This window comes from Brassica napus, chromosome C4 (genome assembly GCF_020379485.1).
Source record: "Brassica napus cultivar Da-Ae chromosome C4, Da-Ae, whole genome shotgun sequence".
NCBI classification, from domain to species: domain Eukaryota; kingdom Viridiplantae; phylum Streptophyta; class Magnoliopsida; order Brassicales; family Brassicaceae; genus Brassica; species Brassica napus.
The window spans coordinates 58,629,696-58,650,280 of record NC_063447.1 but is presented as its reverse complement, the minus strand read 5'-3'; the positions used below and the strand labels follow the sequence as shown (position 1 = coordinate 58,650,280).

Genomic DNA, 20,585 nt, shown 5'->3' with positions numbered 1-20,585 from the left:
CCTACTGGCTCACAAGTTCAAATATACCAAATGACTATGAAGAGATGGACGGTTTTCACTTTGCTATCAAAGAACATAAGCCTCCTGTGGAAACTAACGAGGCTGCAGAAAGCAGAGCGAGAAGAACAACAAGGCCTTACAGAGACCTTACAGAGAACTTATGGTAGTGGGACGTCAGCAAGAGGGTGATTTTTTTGGCGATTAGGGTTTTTGGAGAGTTTGCTGCAAGGTAGGGTTTCCGACGGCCGTCATGGCTTCGGAGGAGTCGGAAACATCGGCGACGCCGGTGACAGACGTGTCCAACGTTCAAGGAAAAAATCTGTCGTATGCTAAAGTGGTGAAAAGTGGACCATCTCTCTCTGAGCATGTTTTAGACATGGAGATGGTGGGGGGAAAAGAAGTTGTGAACGTGCCAGATGAGGTGATACAGGATATGGTACCGCTCTGGGATGACCTATTGGAAGGGAGGTTTCTTGCTCCTGCCCCACACGTTGCAAAGATTCATATCATTGTGAATAAGATTTGGCCTTTGGGGGATGCATCTATCAAGATTGATGTATTTCCAGTTAATGAAGTTACAGTCAAATTCCGGATCAAGGATATGGCTACAAGGAAGAGAATTCTACGTAGAGGAATGTGGAACATTGCTAATATTCCAATGGTCCTCTCAAAGTGGTCTCCGGTAGTTGAAGAAGAAGAGGAAGAGGAGATCAAAGTAGTACCAATGTGGATTACAATGAAGAATGTTCCTCATCGAATGTTCTCATGGAAGGGATTGGGTTTCATTGCTAGTGCGGTTGGTAAACCAAAGAGATTGCACCCAGATACTATACTCTGCACAAGTTTTGAAGAAGCAAAGGTGTTTGTGGAAGCTGACATGACTAAGGAGTTGCCTAAATCTCATCGATTCAAATCAAAGTTAGGTGTTGACGCAGAGGTGGATTTCATCTACCCCTGGCTTCCTGATAAATGTAGTATCTGTACTAAATGGGGACATACACATAAGGCTTGTAAGTCAAAGGTCAAACTACTATCAAGGCAAGATGTCCCTGAAAAAGTTGACAAGAATGTTGCACCTGCTAGGAGTGAGACAGAGGAAATTACAAGGGAGAATGTACAAGGCACCACGGTGTCAGAAGTGGTAAAAGGAAAGACGGGGACTAGAGTAGCAGAAGAGGTAGTTTCTTTGAATGTGAATAACACTCAAGAAGCTCGGGATGCGGTTATCATAACCTCAAATAAAACATGTGCCGCAGCTGAGACTACATATGCTCAATTCCCTCCAGTTGATACTGAGGGGACCTGGAAAGATGTTTCTCCATCAAAGCAAAGTCGGCAAGGAACCAAACAAGTAGTAGAACACATCACTGTGGTCTCGCCATCCCGCTACGCAGTGCTGTTGGAGGAAGGACCCAATGATGAACTTGGGGAAAAAGACGAAACAGAGAGGAGACATGTTTTAAATGATGAAACAGGGGAGCAGAATGGTTCAAATTATAGGGAAAGAGAAGAAGGTGAAATCTTGGAGGTACCAGAAGAGGTCTCGAAAGAGGCATCAGTGGAGCCCTCTGAGGAAGTTTCGGCGGAGGTCTCAGGTGAAGTTTCAGAGGAGGAAATTGGGACTGACGAACTTCAAAACACTAACATAGAGAACGCAGGGAAAGCAGAGAGAGGTGAACGCCCATTTCGAGCAAATATCCCTCGTTTATCAAGAACCTACATCAAATCATCAAAAAAGCTAGCTGCCTTAAGCACGAAGGAAGGTCTTCCTAGTGTTGCAGGTAAAAAACGTACCCACAAGAAGAAATAATATGTCGGGGTTCTTCTGGAATGTTCGAGGTTTCAATAAGTCAATCAAACATTCTGTAGTGAAGAAGTGGGTTCAGGATCAAGGATTTATGTTCGGAGCGTTGTTGGAAACGCGGGTAAAGGAAGGAAGAAGTCAGAGGATTTTCAGTTCAGTCTTTAAAGATTGGAATCTGATGTCCAATTATGAATTTAATCCACTTGGCCGAATATGGCTAGTGTGGGGACCGGAAGTAAGAGTTACACCTTTCTACAAGACTGATCAAATGATCACAGTCTCAGTTGCTATTGGTGAAGATGCAGAAGAATTTTTCTACACATGTGTGTATGCTCACAACACTGAATTGGAGAGGAGAGAGCTATGGAATGATCTGAAAGCTCATCAGGATTCACCGATTATTCGTCGGAAGGCTTGGATAATAAATGGAGATTTTAATGAGATTCTAGACGCGGAAGAACACTCGATGTATGGGAGGAGAAACACAGTATCGCAAGGAATGAGAGATTTTCAGGATGCAACGCACCACTGCAACCTGCTGGATCTAGCTGGTCATGGCCCTCAGTATACATGGACAAATAAAAGAGAGGAAGGTCTTATATCAAAGAAACTCGACCGAGTTCTGATAAACGATCATTGGCTTGGTTTATATCCTCAGTCTTATAGTGTTTTTGAGGCTGGAGGCTGCTCGGATCACCTACGCTGCAGGTTTCTTCTTAGCTCAGTACTGAATAGACCAAAAAGGCCGTTCAAGTTTGTCAATGCAGTTGCAGAGCTCGAAGGTTTTAAGCCACTGGTGGAGGATCACTGGCAGTCCACCGAGCCTATTTTCCTGTCAACTTCTTCGCTATATCGCTTCTCTAAGAAGTTAAAAGCTCTAAAACCAAAAATCAGAGTGCTTGCAAAGGAAAGAATGGGGAATCTCTTTATGAAAGCCAAGGAGGCCTATGAGAATTTGTGTACGTACCAAGAGGAGACTATTCGAAATCCAACACAAGGAAATTTGGATAGGGAGAACAGTGCATATGCACGCTGGGAGCTTGTTGCTAGATTGGAAGAGGGATTTCTCAAACAAAAATCCAAATTGCATTGGCTGAAGGTTGGGGACAAAAACAATAAAGTTTTTCATCGGGCTGCCGTTGTAAGAGAAATAAATAACTCAATCAAGGAAGTAAAGTGTAGAGATGGCCGTACTGTCAAGCAACCTGATGAAATAAAAGAAGAAGCTGTGGGTTTTTTTAAAGAGTTCCTCCAGCACCAGCCAACTGATTTTGAGGGTATAGATGTGTGTAAGTTGCGTGAGATTTTACCCTACAGATGCTCAGTGACTGATCAACATGATCTTACAAAAGAGGTAACAGCGGAAGAAATCACCAAAGTACTGTTTAGTATGCCGAGTGATAAATCTCCAGGGCCAGATGGATATACAGTTGAGTTCTTCAAAGCAGCATGGTCTATTATAGGGCAAGAATTCATTATTTCAGTCCAGTCTTTCTTTGCGAAAGGTTTCTTGCCAAAAGGAGTGAACACAACAATTCTAGCCTTGATACCGAAGAAAACAATGGCTCTCGAGATGAAGGACTATCGACCAATATCATTGTGCAATGTTTTATACAAAGTCATTTCCAAAATACTAGCCAACAGACTGAAGATCACTCTGCCGGACTTCATTGCTCTGAATCAATCTGCATTCGTGAAAGGCCGTCTTCTTATTGAGAATCTCCTCCTTGCTACCGAGCTGGTGAAAGACTATCACAAAGACACGATCTCCTCTAGATGTGCTTTAAAGATTGACATCTCTAAAGCTTTCGATACAGTGCAATGGAGCTTTCTTGTCAAAACTTTAGAAGCTATGGACTTTCCTCCAATGTTCATCCATTGGATTTCTCTTTGTATCTCAACGGCATCATTCTCTGTCCAAGTCAACGGTGAACTTGCTGGTTACTTCCAAAGTGCAAGAGGTCTGAGACAAGGATGTGCACTGTCTCCTTACCTCTTTGTAATCTGTATGAATGTTCTATCGAAGTTGCTAGACAAATCGGCAAATGACAGTAACATGGGGTATCATCCCAAATGCAAGAACCTGGGGCTAACTCACTTGAGCTTTGCTGATGATATAATGGTTTTCACTGATGGTAGAGTCAGGTCCATTGAGAGCATTGTGGACGTATTTAATTTTTTTGGGAAGATCTCGGGTCTCAAAATCAGCATGGAGAAGACTACCATTTATTACGCGGGGTTGTCTGAAGCAGAAACAGGCCTACTGGAGCAAAGGTTTGATTTTGCATCTGAGAAATTACCAGTCCGTTATCTCGGACTACCGCTGCTCACAAAAAGGATGGGAAAAGATGATTATGGTATTCTCATCGACAAGATAAGAAACCGCATTACCCACTGGACGAATCGCTTCTTATCGATGGCTGGAAGGTTAGAGTTGATCCGGTCTGTCCTTTTCAGTATTGTGAACTTTTGGATGGCAGGTTTTATCTTACCGGGAGCGTGTATCAAAGAGATTAACAGCATGTGTGCTGCTTTTCTTTGGTCGGGGCCTACTTTGAACACTAAGAAAGCTAAAGTTTCTTGGGAAATAGTATGCAGGAGGAAGTGTGATGGTGGACTAGGTCTCCGGCCTCTGAAAGAAATTAATCAAGTCTGCTGCCTGAAACTCATTTGGCGGACAATATCCTCTCAAGCTTCCTTGTGGGCGCAGTGGACTAAGCAGAATCTGTTCAAGAACTGCTCGTTTTGGTCTATTAAAGAAACTACTACAAAAGGTTCTTGGATGTGGCGCAAGTTGGTAAAGCTTCGGGACAAGGCAAAGGGCTTTCATAAGATGCACGTGGGTGATGGACATAATACTTCTTTTTGGTTTGACTCCTGGTCTAGTATGGGAAGGCTTTATGACTTGTTTGGTCCACACGGTAGTACTGATATGGGAATACCATTGTCTACATCTGTGGATGTGGCTCTGAGTAACCGGCGGCGGAGAAGACATAGGGTTGATGTGTTCAATGAAGTGGAAAAAATCTGTGAGGATCAGAGGTTGAGGCTCACTGGAGATGCAGATATAGCACTTTGGAAACAGAGCGAAGGAAAATATAAAGCTGTTTTCAATACAAAGCAAACATGGGAACTTATTCGAAAAGAAGATCCTCTGGTTCACTGGTGGAAGAGCATCTGGTTTAAACATCATATTCCAAAATATGCTTTCCTTCATTGGTTAGCAATTCAAAACAGATTGGCAACTGGCGATCGCATGCTGGCTTGGAATGTGGGAGCTAATCCGTCATGTGTTCTCTGTCAAAATGTGATGGAATCAAGAGATCATCTTTTTTTGAGTGTAGCTACTCGGCAGAAGTCTGGTCGAAACTGATGCAAGGCCTGCTGCAGTCCTCGTTCACAACTTTGTGGTCGGAGCTGATGGTGATGGTTATGGATACAAATGGAGGTTTGCTGGAGAGGTTCCTCACTCGATACACCTTGCAAGTAACTGTTTCTTTTCTGTGGCGGGAGAGGAATGAAAGACGGCATGGTGGCACACCTTTGTTGGTTGGTTCCCTGGTGAAGTTAATTGATAGACAAGTCAGGAACAGATGTCTCTCATTGCGACAAATAGGAGATTTGAAGTATACGGGAGCGTTAACTTTGTGGCTTGCCACAAGGTAGCAGAGTTGGGTTGTAACTAAGGTTTAGCTTTCTCAAAAAACAGATGCACTTGTTGTAAACAAAGCAGTTTTCTTTGAATAAATTTAACATATATTCAAAAAAAAAAAGAACTTATGGTAGTGATAGAACCATTTGATGAACATATGATCTCTTACAACTAAGAGATCCTAATACAAATTCAACTAAGCATACAAGATGGCTATTGGTCTTTTAGAGAAAACATACAAGATCAAGTTACATCTAAGCAAGTGTTCAGCTTAGCTCACAATGTTCATATAGCTTAGGATAAGGCCTTTCTGGAGCTATTCATAACTTAGGATACTAGCTAACAGCTCATAATGTAGCCTTGGAGATAATCAAACTAAATACAAATAATAAGGGTATAATGAACTTTTAATCTAATGGATAAGGCCTTAGACAATATTCATAAGGTCAACTCATATACGAGTCACGTTCATTTTCCGAACGAATATAATCTGACTTGGGAATAAATAAATAACTATAAAGCAACAAGTCAATAATACACGAACATATTAACACATATTGTTATGGAATGAAACGACAGGAATTCAGAATTCTTACAAAAATATAATCCAAGTCGTCTTTCTATACAAAACTTCTTGTTTAAACAGAAAATTAAGCTGATTAGTTTTATTTCATATTTACAAACTGCAGCACTAATCAAACACTTGGACATTAAAACATATATTAATATTATTGTTTTTTTGTGTGGGAGAGGATCGTTTTGCGTAACTCATAAGCATCTAGAAAAACTACATAGACTTTTAGATGTAAAGGAAAAAGGAGGGGAAATCATTTACATGATGAGTTTTAATGAAAATAAGTGAATCGGCAACAAAGCATTATGTGCGTGTTCAAGTGAATGGACTGGACGGTCAAGACCAGAATGTTACAGCCGTCATCAGTCACAATAATATTAAGAAAGTGGGGTTGATTTTATTTGGTGGTTTTCAAATGCGCGTGCGATTAAGCAAGTGCCTAAAAAGTTCAAACTTAATGGCTTTCAATTGTTGTCAAAAACAAAAAATGGTTTTCAATTATTCATACACCAAGCAATCTTATAACCTTTTTTTTAATTTGCTTCCAAGTATGAGTATAATTTATTTTAAAATCTATAACCAAATTGATTTAAAAGTGCTATTATTACAAAACGAATTAAGATATCAACCCGAAACATAAGTATTATTGACGTAAATATATTATTAACTTAAATTCTTGTAGTTTTTACATTTATTAAATTATGTGATAGTCTTTCTGTTTCACATTTTTTTTAAATTTTCATTTTTCACACATATTAATTAATGTTTAGTGATCAATTATAATTTTTTTACAATTTTACATAAATTTAAACTAATAAAAATAAAAATGTATTTATTATTAATAAATATTGGGTGTTTTTCAAAACCAACCCATATTTTCAAGTCAAATCCAAAACCAACCCTTTTTTTTTTGTCCATACTATTCATCAATAAAATTTTCATACTATCCTTATGTTTTTGAATTATTCACAAAATTGCCATTTTTATTTATTTTTTTATTAATTTCGAAATTAACAAAAAATCAAATACACCCTAACCATTTCTTCTTATTTACAAAAATGCCATCATCATCAATTTTTCCAACCACCATGAACCACCATTTTTGAGCTCTAAAGCTCTAGAATTCAATTTTCAACCACTTTTTTTCTCATTATAACCCAAAAAACTTCATTTTCTCTCATCTCCTCTACATTTCCATCTAAAAAACTCTCATAACTATCATTTTCATAATCACAAACTTCATATTTTCGAGTTTCTTCATTAGTGAATCGTTAAAGATGCTTCTTTTTGCTCATATTTGGAGTTTGGACGGTTGAAAAGGTTGGAAACAAGCTTTACACATGAAAAATGTAACTATTTACATGGTTTTCGTTCTTTTTCAGATCTGTGTCGCGACGGTAGACTGTTTTGTATGTCTACGCCTCCGTGGAGACTTACGATGCAGTCTATTTGTCAACGCACGGGTTAGTTTTGCAATTGAGCAGACAAATTTTTTTTCTAACGCAGACTTCCCCAGTAGTCTCCGTCTTTACCTTTGACAACAAAAATAAAACTTTCGGTAGACTTACTAAGACGTCTACCTAAAAGAGGTTAGTTTTTCATTTGACCGAACTTTTGACTTTTCAAAATAGACTTCAACGGAAGTCTACAAAATGTAGACTGCCAACAAAGTCTATAAAAGGTCAGTTTTGCATTTGACCAAAACTTTGACTTCGTGGAATAGGTTAGTTTTGTGTTTGACCAAAAAGTTTAAAAAGCAATCAAAAATTTATTAAATTGTAGACTTCATATGCAGTCTTCTTATCTTAAAAAAAAAATGTAGACTGCGTATAAAGTCTACTTTTTTATTTTGGTCAAATGCAAAACCAACCCGTCGGATTTGAGAGTAGACTTCACAAGAAGTCTACACACCCGTAGACGTTCATTTTAATCTACTGATTTGAAGTCAAACTTGGTCAATTGCAAAACTAACCTCTTTCAAAAAAATTCAAACATGTAGACTGCATATGAAGTCTAGTTCTGAAAGTCAAATCTTGGATGAATTCTGGTCAATTGCAAAAAGTAACCTTTTTAAATTGTAGACTGAAATGAAAGTCTACATGTACAAAATTACAACTTTTATTCAACTATAGAAAGCAACCCGTAAAATGGTCAATTGCAAAAACCAACCCAAAGAGTAGACCTATTTGACAGTCTACGTCTGTAAACTGAAAAGAACGTCAACATCTTCAGAGACTAAATATTAAGTCTTCATAGAAAAATCTATAAAAATGTGAATTTGTGTATTATTCATTAAATTTTTTCTAGTTTTTTTGTTTGACAGTGTGTGTTAGTTAATCCTAATGGGTTTGAGTGATTTTGAAAATAATTTTTTTTTATAATTATGAAGGTATAATTCATTTGATTTGACAATGTTGTTAGCTAATAATTGTAGACGTATTTCTAAGTCTTCGTTTATAGTTTTGCTAGTAAGGCTGAGCTTGTTTCAAAGCTGAAGTCGGTGACTGTGGAATATAATTTTACATTTTCAGCATATAAGACAACAAAAACTCTGTATGTGGCTAAGTGTCGTGTTCAAGGATGTGGTTGAAAACTTAGAGCGAGTGTGAAGTATGGGCCAAAGACATTTTGGGTGACAAAATATTCGAAAAAGATGAAGAATCGGAAAGGTTGAAGAATGTTCCTTGTGCATGATGGCTGTACACATGGTAAACTTCTTGAAATGACACAAGAAGATTATGATCTGGACAACAAAATTGAGAAGATGGTGCTAACCTATTCCTTACCAAACATCATTTAAAACAAATGACTCCGAATAGGAATATACTCCTCTTATGCCTGTCACGAATAATCGACAAGTACGGAACTTGATCGAGTTATCTAAGACACACTTTGTACGCCTTTGTGTATCAAGCCTGCGCCAATACACTAAAAAAATTGGATTGACTATATGTTAAATAATAAGTGTAGACGTTTTTGTAAATCTACAAATGTAGACTGCAGTTGAAGTCTACGTCGTAAATTCTATTAAAAGTGTATTTGTGTATTATTCATCATATTTTTTCATGATTTAATTATTTTACAGTGTATGTTAGTAAAATTTTAATGGTCTTGGATGAATTTCACAATTTAATGTGTTATAATTATACACTTGATACTTATTGCAAATTGTTTTGATTAGTATTATTCTTGAAAATTTTTGGGAAAATTTTGTATAGATTTTCTTCTTCTCACATGTGTGTTAGTTATTATTTTAGCTTATGGTGGTTTTACTTGTTTGGTTGGTTAGATCTTGTGAAAAAATTGATATCTAACAAAAAATTAATAATATCATACAAGTGAAAACAACTAAAAATGAATACAATGTTTATAGATTATGCATTAAAAAATTATTTAAAAATTAATATTTTATTATGAAAGTTATTACAGAGCAATATATTAAAAAGTATTCTTGAGTATGTTTGATTTTTCATAATCTTGATGCTTCAAATAAAGTCTTGGAAAAAGTACCTGCCAAATAAGATAGAGTTATGAGAAAAACATAAGATAAAAAATAAAATCATATTTTAGTAGACTTTTTATTAAGTCTACGTAAAGTTATTGTTTAGTAGACTTTAGTTGAAGTCTACACTAATGGAAAATTTTCATATTTAAAAGTGTGCATTTAGAAAATTTGAAAATACTTTGTTCTGGAAAATATTTCAAAAATGGTTTTTTGTCATCCTTGTAACAAAGCAAAAAGATAATGTATGAATCTATAAATTTAGTTCATTATAAACACAAAATATCTTATAATGAATATATGGAAAGCTTACATTTTTGGGAAGATGATTTGAAAATATTGGAAGAGAATACCTGCAAAATAAAATAAAATTTTAAAAAATAAGATAAAAATTAAAATCATATTTGAGTAAACTTCTAATGAAATTTGCTTAAAATTCAAGGCTAGTAGACTTCATTTGAAGTCTACCAGCCGTAAGTTTTAAGTAGATTTCAAATGAAGTCTACTCTATCAAAAAAATAGATCTGAAAAATAATACATTAAAAATATGAAATAAGTTTAAATCTAAAAAACTTTTAAAAATATGATTTAATAGACAAAATAGTTATAAATTAAAGACATATTAATATGAATTTTAATATGTAACTTTATTTGAATATAAATACTAGAACACATATTTTAAATCTATAGATGTAAACCTTACATTTCTAGGAGGAGAAGAGAATAACTATGGAAGAAAATACCTGCAAAATAAGATAAAATTATTAAAAAACATAGAAAAAAATTAAAGTCATATTTTTGTAGACTTCCAATGAAGTCTGCTTAAACTTTATGGTTTAGTAAACTTCATATGAAGTCTGCAAGCTTTAGTAAACTTCTTTAGAAGTCTACACTGTCTGATAATTTTCAGATCTGAAAAAATCTATATATTTTGAAATGTGAAAATAATTTTAAATCTGAAAATACTTTACATAATATAATTTATAAGGTAAACTAGTAGCAAATTAATGTAGAGAGCTTGATCTATAAATTTATTTGAATATAAACATGTAAATACATATTTAAAATCTATTAATCTAAAACTTACATTTTTAGAGGAGATGATGAAATCCATGAGTGATAATACCTACCAAAAAAAGATAATATTGTGAGAAATAAACATAAAATACACATTTAAAATCTATAGATCTAAAACTTACATTTTTTAAAGGAGAAGATGAAAACCATGAATCATAATATCTAAAATGACAAGATAATATTGTGAGAAAGACTTGAGAAAATTTTAGAGAGAAAGAAGATAATGAGAGAGATTTAGAAACAATTGAGAGAATTTTAGAGAGAAGAGAGAAAGTTTTAGAGAGAAGGGAGAGAGTTTTAAGAACTTGTGCAGCCACTTTAGAGAGAGATTGAATAAATTTTGTTTATATAGGGAGACAAAAATGTAACTAGGTTAAAATTTACGATACTGTAGACTTCGTTTGAAGTCTACTAAAATTAAAATTTTGGAGTAGATCTTACTATAACATAGTAGACCTTTTTGGAAGTCTACTATAATAATTTAATTATTGTTGTTTATTCTTTATTATTTTAATAATTTTAATATATGATTTATTAAATTTATTTCTTTATTTTTTAATAGTTATAGTATATGATTTCACTTTTTTATTCTTAAGGAACTTAACTTAGTTTAAATATAATGATTTTTTGTAAAACAAATTGAAAAATATAGACTGAAAAAGACGTCTTCAGATAAATAGACTTTATTGTAGGTCTACGAAACCCTAAACCACAAATATCAAACCCTAAATGTTTTGCTTGATAATCAAAAAGTCTCATTTATACAAAATATAAACTACTAAACATTAATATGCAGATTTAAGTTAATAAAACAAAAAAAAAAACAAAATCTAAAATCTAACCCTATGAAATCAACTACTAAAAGACATAACATGTTAGAACCTTTTGTTTCTAAACTATGAACATAGTCTAGCACATGATAACCAAATTAGTATATATTCTTCAAAATTGTTCGATTATATGAAATTTTAATTTATTTACTTCATATTTTCCATTATATTGATGATTAATTAAAAATATCACAATAATTATTTTTATACATTTTCAAAATTAAATTAGTAGACCAAATTAGAGTGTAGACTACAAAACAAGTCTATAAAGTAGACTTCGTAGGAAGTCTATATATATGTAGACTTCTTTTATTACGTGTAGACTTCCAAAGGATAGAAACGTAAAATACATTTATGTTTTTTGTTTGGTCATAAGGGTGAAATAGTACTTTTACTACTCCTTTAGGTTGGTTTTGCATTTGACTGAAAGTGGGGTACACTTTTACATTTGACTTGAATATTTGGGTTGGTTTTAGCAAATGTCCCATAAATATTTTGATATATGCAATTTGTAACAAGTACTAATAAATACTCTTTCTGTTTCATATTAAGTGTAACTAATAAGAACTTTAATGTATTTTAATCATTTTTTTAATTTGTGTGAAAATGTCAAAGTGGCATTCTTTACGAAACTGAGGGAATATGTATTAAAACCTTAAAATTCTTTAAAAACAAAAATGGGAATTTATCATTGTGAAAAGAGAGAGAGTATACATGATCATTTTTTGTATATTGTATAATGAAATAAATTTGCAGTGTTTTAGTAATTGCATTATAATTTAAAACTAAAGTTAATGTTCTGAGTTCTGACGGTATTAAGCAGTATTCAAGAGCATTAAAGATTTATTACACCAAATAAAATGAAACATCTTTCGTTTTCTACTAAAATAGATACATCAAATTTTGATGAATGATACGTTGAAATAGCGGCAACCTATTATAAACTGCTTAGCTATGAATGGGTCTGAATTAACTCTTGGTGCCACATTAAATGCGTATAATACGAATTCACCCAATGTGTTGTGTTAAAAATATCACAAGTGACTAAGTGGCCGAAGGATAAGTGGCTGATGATGATATTAACATTTAGTGAAGTCAATATATCCATTTTAACATCCACAGTCGTATTGATTTTGCATCAAGCGCATGTCCGAAATGACGCAAACCCGCTATACACGGTAATCATGTTACAGATAATTTAAACAAAAAAATTGTGGCTACCATCAGATGATTTTATATAATATATATTCAATAATTTTCCCAAAATGTATAACAATGGGCCATGCATATATACATATTTATGACTAGTCTATAATATCCTTCTACATTTGTTACACAATTGAAGCAAAATATTTTTTTTAAGTCAGCCAAAGAATCCAGACTGGTAACGATATTTCAAATGGAATAATATAACATGTCAGTAGGTCTGTTAGAATCTATAAACTAAATCGGTGGTATAAAATTTATGCAGCAGTCGGGTAATAATAATTTACTCATATATTAGTGAATGAACTCATATAAGTGAAACCGTATTTAATATTGTATGCTATATATTGAATACCTATAGATTAGCATGATTGGGAGTTAATTGAGTCGGTCATCTTGAAGTTGATGTGTAATATACATATTCATCGCAAGCATTTACATTTTGATTTTATTTATTCGAATCCAATCCAATCAATTAGTTACAAGTTAGAGCGTAATTTATATTACAGATCTCCTCCTTTTGTATCTTGTGAACATGAAACATGTATGAGGAAGGCTAATTAAAAGTGAAAAGAAGTGAAAAGCCGAACTAATTTAATTTTGTATTATCATCGGATAGAATAGGAAAACTCGTCTCACTGAATTCACATGTTCAACAACTATTGAGTTCAGATATATAGCTAGTGGTTACAAACTTCAATATTAATATTCGTCTAGAATAAGAAATCCCCTGATAATTTCAAAAAAGAATAATTAACATGGGCAACCACTATGACTATAAGAAATAAAAATACTTAATTATATAGTATTACACGATTAAAGAGAGTTTCTCAAGTCTCTTGAATCTCTATATAACCCTACATTGGACACATAAAGAGACACACCAATCAACAAAGTACAAAAAGATAGGAGAGAAAAAGATGGCCATTGTGAAGATGCCCTTCTGCTTTTTGGCTTTCTTTTGCCTGTTATTACAGTTATTTTCCATCTTTCATATCGGTAATTTATATTCCCTTTTCTCTTATCACATTATGCCACGTGTATCCATGTCTCGAGAATATATTTCTAATTTTTGCTAGCTGAAACCAAAATAACTACGGTTTTTTTTAGTAAACTAATTTCCACCGTAAAAATTCAACAAATATTATATTATAAAATGGCTAGTAATCACTCATACGTAAATAAAGCGAATAATCTAAAGATTAACTTTTTTTTAAATCGAATCTAAAGATTAACTAAACTGTAGGAAATGCGGAACTGAAGATGAATTATTACAGAGAGAGTTGTCCGAGAGCGGAAGAGATAATCAGACAACAAGTGGAGACGCTGTACTACAAACACGGCAACACAGCCGTATCTTGGCTCCGTAATCTCTTCCATGACTGCGTCGTCAAGGTAATTACATTTACTCTATAATCACATGGCATCATCATCATCGTGAATATTTTTTAAAAACATGATTACCAAAAAGTCATCGTGAATATTTATGTTCATGGGTATTTTTTTTGTAGTCGTGTGATGCGTCACTGCTACTAGAGACAGCAAGAGGTGTGGAATCAGAGCAAAAGTCAACAAGGAGTTTTGGTATGAGAAACTTTAAGTATATCAAGACTATCAAAGATGCACTCGAGAAAGAATGTCCTGGAACAGTCTCTTGCGCTGATATTGTTGCTCTCTCTGCTAGAGATGGTATTGTCATGGTAAGTATATGCATTGTAAGGTTAATTTAATTAGTTTGGAATTATATTTTTATTAAGATGTTTTTTTTTTGGTTGGTGAAATGAATAGTTGAAAGGGCCAAAGATAGATATGATAAAGACAGGAAGGAGAGACAGTAGAGGGAGCTACTTGAGAGATGTTGAGGCTCTAGTTCCTAACCACAATGACTCTCTCTCGTCTGTTCTCTCAAACTTTAACTCCATCCGCATCGATGTTGAAGCCACCGTTGCTCTCTTAGGTACCTGAGTTATAAATCTGAGTAGAAACTATCTTTTAAATGCATAGGTCAATAGATTTGAGCCAGCACGGTAACACTAACCAGGATGGACATTTTGGTTTTTGAATTTGTTCAAGATTTTAGGATAGATGTGCGTTTTACACCGTTAATTAAACCAAATTTTATACGGTCCGGTGGTTCAATAGAAGATAATTTGGGTATTTTTGGTTCATTTTCTGATAAAATCAAAATAAAATAGTTTTATCAACCATATACTTAAATAATACATATAATATTTTTTTTTTGGAAAGTTTATTTACTAGTTAAGATAATAAAGATATATAACTGTCATTGTTATTGATCGGTCAATTTTTATTACCGTAGGTGCACACTCAGTGGGTAGAGTCCACTGCGTTAACCTAGTGCACCGGCTATACCCAACGATTGACCCGACTCTCGACCCTACGTACGCCCTTTACTTGAAAAAACGTTGCCCTACTCCAAATCCGAACCCAAAAGAGGTCTTATACTCCCGCAACGACCCTGAGACACCGATGGTTGTGGACAATATGTATTACAAAAACATCATGGCTCATAAAGGACTCCTTGTCATCGATGATGAGATAGCCACGGATCCGAGGACCGCACCCTTTGTGGCGAAGATGGCTGCGGACAATGGTTACTTCCATGAGCAATTTTCACGCGCTATCAGGCTCTTGTCCGAGACCAATCCTCTCACCGGTGACCAAGGAGAGATTAGGAAGGATTGTCGTTATGTGAACTAACTGATTATGTTTGCTATGAAAGATAATAACCATATATATCATATATCATATGTATGTATGTGCGTGTGTGTGTTAATGGTTTGGAGTCAATAAGAAGAGATACAAAAACTGGGATGGATTAAGATATGTTCTTGGTACATTAGGGAGTGACTTCGAAACAACTACCAATCCAAATTTATTTGATGGGACTTTTATATATCTTGTCACATTTTTTGGTACATTCGTCAATGATTTTAGTACTAACAGTACCAAAAACTATTAGATTCAAGACCATAAACTTATATATGATACACAAATATAAACTTCTTACAAATTCAAAATCAAAAATGTGATGGAATAACAGGTAGTGTATAAGGGACATAAGTTAAATTATACATTAAATTTTTTAAAACTTATTAACATGATATCATAATTCGATTATTGATGGTAAAATGATCCAAGTAAAAAATGTTGCCGACCATGCAATGAGATTCAGATTAGAGAGTAAGAGAAAACAAAGATCAGTCGTCTACAATAAACAACTAGAAATCGCATATCAAAAATATATGATGAGATCTAGAATTGTATAAAAAGACATAAATAAATTGTGTTTAATAAGTAGATGTCAACTTGGGGGAAATTAACTAGCTAATGTCATAAGCTCGTTGACTCCACAAGCCGAATCGTGATTGCTTAGTAGTGAGGTGCCATGCCAGACGAGTTGGGCACTTATCCATGTGTCTCCTTTTGACTCTTTGTACAAATCCTTTCATTATTAGAAGATCTTTTGATAATTCGTCTGGTTTCTTTTGAATTATCAGCGATTAATTTGGCCAGTCTTGTTTGGCGTCTAATCAATAGACCTATTTAATCATTTCTATAAGAAAATGTCAAATGTACTAATTAACATTAATTATAGTATTAAGCTATAGATCTTGACCCTTTTATCACAAAATGTATATTAAAACCAAATCTAAAGAAATCATATCACATGTACACTAAGAAACTCAAGGAGTCAAATTAACCACAATGATTACAATGGATCTCTAGTGCAACAATTAAAGACTCGCAAAGTTGCGATATAAAAAGTCTTATAAATTAAACTAGAGTTTAATCCGCACATTGTGCGGATATATTTTCATTTAATAAATATTTAATTTTGATATTATTATATAAATTTAAATATACAATTTATATCTTAGTGTTATGTATTTTATAACTCTTTAATTTTATTTTTTAGGTTTCTTATTACTTTATTAATATAGGGGTTTGTTTTATTCATTTTTTCTTTTTTTATTACGTTTTCGAGTTTTCATGATTTGAAATAATCAAATAAAAAATATTCTTCAACATATAATTTTTGAAAATATATAGCTGTATAAAATTTTTAACATATGTTAATAACTTCATTTGTATAAAAATATATGACATGATTAACAAATTTGAACCCGTTTTAGTGGTAGATGATAGCATTATATTACTTAATTACAAAATTAATTAAAGCAATATTTAATAAAAATTGTTTAAAAATTTAGTAGGATTTTATTAGATTTTTCTCAACAAATTTTATTATAACTGAAAATAAAATTCAAATCTATAGTTAAAATTAATTTATTATTAATATTTTTATTAATTATTATGTCATATTATGTGATTTTTTTTTTTGGACAACAATCATATTATGTGATTAATAAAATGGTCATAGTAAACTTCTAAATAATAGATAAAAATGGTAATTCTATTTTAATAGAGAAGATGTAATCAATCACTCGTCTTAATCTCTCCGGTCCAAAAACAGATCTCTTCATTTCATTAGAATCTCCGAACCGTTCTTTACCACATCTGATCTCACAGACTTTGGTTTGGAGCTATGAGCAATGAAGGTTCCGCCGGAAAGGGTATGCCTCCACGTTTATAGAGTTACAAGTTGCGAAACTTTATTGAATATTACAAGACCATATCCAAAACCAAGCACGTAACAATAAAGATATACATATGTTTGCATCATTGCATGCATTGAAGAACGACCAAAAAAAAAATGAAAAGAACACGCGACAAAAGCAAGCAAGAGACAACATCATAGTTCACCTGTGTGTGTACAAATGTTATTTAGGACACATGACTCAACGCAAGCTTTTCACTTACTTACGTCCCATGGTTTGTTCACTTGGTGGAAGCACAACCACAGTGGACTGAGCATTGAAACCCGGGTGAAGAACCTTCCTGCGGATCTCACGGCCTTCTTGGCAAAGTGCACATGTATGGCAAAGGACATGCGTCACAAAGTCACAAGTCGTCTCCATATGTTCCCTTTGCATCTCATCCTCTATGCAGCTACCGCAGCAACCACACGACCTGTTCATCGCCTCAAAGCTTCCCTGTTTTTTACACCAAAAGAAAACAAAAGATAGGGTCACGAGATGGAATGCAACGGAGACTCTCGTAATACACATGCCTAAAACTAGAGACACTAGAGTGCCTATGAGACAAGACTTGTCTCTCCATGGCTCCTATAAAACTCAGAGAGTGGTACACAACCAAGAAGATATATAAAGAGAGGAGTTGATTGACTCTTTTCTTATCTTAGAGTACAACTAGGCTTGGCGTTCACTTCCAGTTCATTTTTTTTTTCGATTTTCGGTTCTAAAGATATAGGAACCGTTTGATTATTTGAAATTTGGTTCGGTTTTGGTTATTTCGGTTTTTGGTTCGGGCAACAATGTTAAGAACTAACTAATATTCGGTTCCTGTTTCTCAGATAATTTTGGATAATTCAGATATAAAAACAGTTTTTTTCCGGATTAAATATCAGATAATTCGATCATTACCTCAAGGTTAAACCTTCGGCGAATGGCAGAGCGGCTAGAATAAGAGAACCATGGAGCAAGGCAGTTCCATCCAAACAGAGAGTTGCCAACAAAGTACAACCCTAAATACGTCAAGCAGTGATTCGAAAACGTTCCAGGAGCAGACCCAAGCCTCTCTGCATTGCTTCCATACAACACACATGGAGCCACACTTCCAAGGAGACCTAACAAAGAAGAAGCCATTAAGATGTAAACGATTTGAGTCTTTCACCAACCTCACCAACCATGAACCACATCAAAATCAGAACTTTCCAATTCAATCTCTACCAAATCAAGAAACCCATTAGGGAAAACCTCAAATTTCCGACAATAATCATTTGAGACAGAACACAAGACTCACCAACCGTGAAACACATCAAAATCAGAACTTTCCAATTCAATCTCCACAAAATCAAGAAACCCATTAAGGAAAATCTCAAATTTCCGACAATAATCATTTGAGACAGAACACAAGACTCACCAACCGTGAAACACATCAAAATCAGAACTTTCTAATACAATCTCTACCAAATCAAGAAACCCATTACGGAAAACCTCAAATTTCCGACAATAATCATTTGAGACAGAACACAAGACTCACCAACCGTGAAACACATCAAAATCAAAACTTTCCAATTCAATCTCCACCAAATCAAGAAACCCATTAAGGAAAATCTCAAATTTCCGACAATAATCATTTGAGACAGAACACAAGACTCACAAACCATGAAACACATCAAAATCAGAACTTTCCAATTCAATCTCTACCAAATAAAAAAAAAAACCAAAATTTCCGACAATAACCATTGAGACAGTCAGACAGAACACAAGCAAGACTCACCAACAGTGAAACACATCAAAATCAAAACTTTACAATTCATCCTCCACCAAATCAAGTAACCCATTAACAAAAAAATCCCAAATTTCAGACACTAATCATTGAGACAGAACATAAAGACTCACAAACTTCGAGATCGCTGCTGCAGAACTCATCGTTTCGGCCGAGACAGGAAAAAAGACCGGAACTCCATTGGTTTCTCCCGATCGGCTCGCCGATCACGCTCCCTTGGCTCACCGGCAATCCATCCGCCGTCCAGCCGTATTCCTCCGCCGTCTTGGTGGTGTCCCCTTTTGAGCAGATGTTGCTTTCGTTCACTTGCAAGAGAGGACTCGATTCCTCATGATCCTCGCACTCGCATCGTTGAGCTTCGTGGTTGTCTTCTTTCGCCATGTTCTGATTGATATTCACCTTCTAAGATCTTCTCAACAAACGCTCTCTCTCTCTCTCTCTCTTTGATCTTACAAAGAGGAAAGAAGGTAGAGAAGCAGAGACTTAAAATATAATTAAAGTAATTATTTTATTGGGCCGCGTTCCGTACGCGTTAAGGAACGAATTAAAAATAGACAAAGACGCTTTCGTTAGTATTTTCTTGGAAATTAAATGAACTGAGTATTAAATGCACAACGTGCATTAGTTGATGTATATGTTGTTAAGTGTTCTTGGAGGAAAAATCAAAACGTTTATGAAAAAAGGAATCCACGTCAATGATATTATAGTAATCCATATATTGATATAAAGGAACTTTAGTTTACTTAATAACAAAAAAGGAATATACGTCAATGATATTAAAATATCAAATGAATATCTATATTGATACGTGAACACTTACTTTTAACCTAATTTTTAAATCACATTCTTCCTTCCATACATGATTTGTTAAATATCACTCTATCTTTGTTATATATCAGATTAGTTAATAATGTACTAAGGCACATACATGATTTAAAAATAATATGATGCGTCATGAATATTGTTTGGAGAGAGAGATTGAGCAAATAAACATGAAGAATGATAGATTGAGTACATATGTGTATGATATCATATATTAACATTATAATAACTTAATCAGGAGAAATCATAGCAATATAAACGTCAAAATGAGAATAATGTTTAAGCTTGTAAAAGCCTGCGGACTGTCCACCTACTTCTACCGTAACAGAGAAATGTTTACATATATTTTAGCAGTGGAGACGTAATTAAGACTTACAAAAATAAGTACACTCGCAGTGATGATATTTTTTAGAAGTGCGAAGGAATTCGGAAACTGTTTTGCCGGTTACCATGCTATAATCCAGACTATTTCCGCAGAAACATCTAAAAGGTTTGGGTACTCGTTTTGATTTCATAATGCAATAATCAGAGACACCGGTTTTGCCACAAAGTGTTCCACTGTAAGCCGTAAGTTCTGAAAATGTACACCTCTTTTTCTGAGCCTCCGCGTCTAATACAAGTTTGTATCAACAATAACAAAGAGATACATTATTCAACAGTATAGACAAACAACCAATTGGCAACATTGGAAAAGAATCTTCATGCTCAAATGAATAGCCAAA

At 34.2% G+C, this 20,585-nt stretch overlaps 2 protein-coding genes and 1 pseudogene across 2 annotated transcripts; 2 read left to right on the top strand and 1 right to left on the bottom strand.

The window, feature by feature from the left end:
* Positions 1-79: 79 nt before the first annotated feature.
* On the top strand, positions 80-5,577 carry LOC111215277 (annotated as a pseudogene).
* Positions 5,578-13,474: 7,897 nt separating this feature from the next.
* LOC106391502 (peroxidase 21) lies at positions 13,475-15,488 on the top strand. Its single transcript, XM_013832169.3, has 5 exons — positions 13,475-13,644; positions 13,892-14,040; positions 14,157-14,345; positions 14,434-14,602; positions 14,966-15,488. The coding sequence occupies exons 1-5, from the start codon at positions 13,566-13,568 to the stop codon at positions 15,364-15,366; spliced, it is 987 nt and encodes a 328-aa protein (XP_013687623.1). The 5' UTR covers positions 13,475-13,565; the 3' UTR covers positions 15,367-15,488.
* Positions 15,489-17,262: 1,774 nt separating this feature from the next.
* On the bottom strand, positions 17,263-19,541 carry LOC125585655 (cell number regulator 8-like). The gene is made up of 3 exons (XM_048755091.1): positions 19,155-19,541; positions 18,174-18,376; positions 17,263-17,723 (listed from the first exon to the last, which is right to left on the bottom strand). The coding sequence occupies exons 1-3, from the start codon at positions 19,420-19,422 to the stop codon at positions 17,487-17,489; spliced, it is 708 nt and encodes a 235-aa protein (XP_048611048.1). The 5' UTR covers positions 19,423-19,541; the 3' UTR covers positions 17,263-17,486.
* Positions 19,542-20,585: the final 1,044 nt, after the last annotated feature.

Coding starts and splice junctions, on each gene's coding strand:
- LOC106391502 (XM_013832169.3), top strand. CDS start 13,566: ATGGCCATTGTGAAGATGCCCTTCTGCTTTTTGGCTTTCTTTTGCCTG. Junction 14,041..14,156: donor TCCATGACTGCGTCGTCAAG/GTAATTACATTT, acceptor TTTTTTTTGTAG/TCGTGTGATGCGTCACTGCT. Junction 14,603..14,965: donor AGCCACCGTTGCTCTCTTAG/GTACCTGAGTTA, acceptor TTATTACCGTAG/GTGCACACTCAGTGGGTAGA.
- LOC125585655 (XM_048755091.1), bottom strand. CDS start 19,422: ATGGCGAAAGAAGACAACCACGAAGCTCAACGATGCGAGTGCGAGGAT. Junction 18,377..19,154: donor CAGCAGCGATCTCGAAGTTT/GTGAGTCTTTAT, acceptor CTTCTTTGTTAG/GTCTCCTTGGAAGTGTGGCT. Junction 17,724..18,173: donor GCCGAAGGTTTAACCTTGAG/GTAATGATCGAA, acceptor TGTAAAAAACAG/GGAAGCTTTGAGGCGATGAA.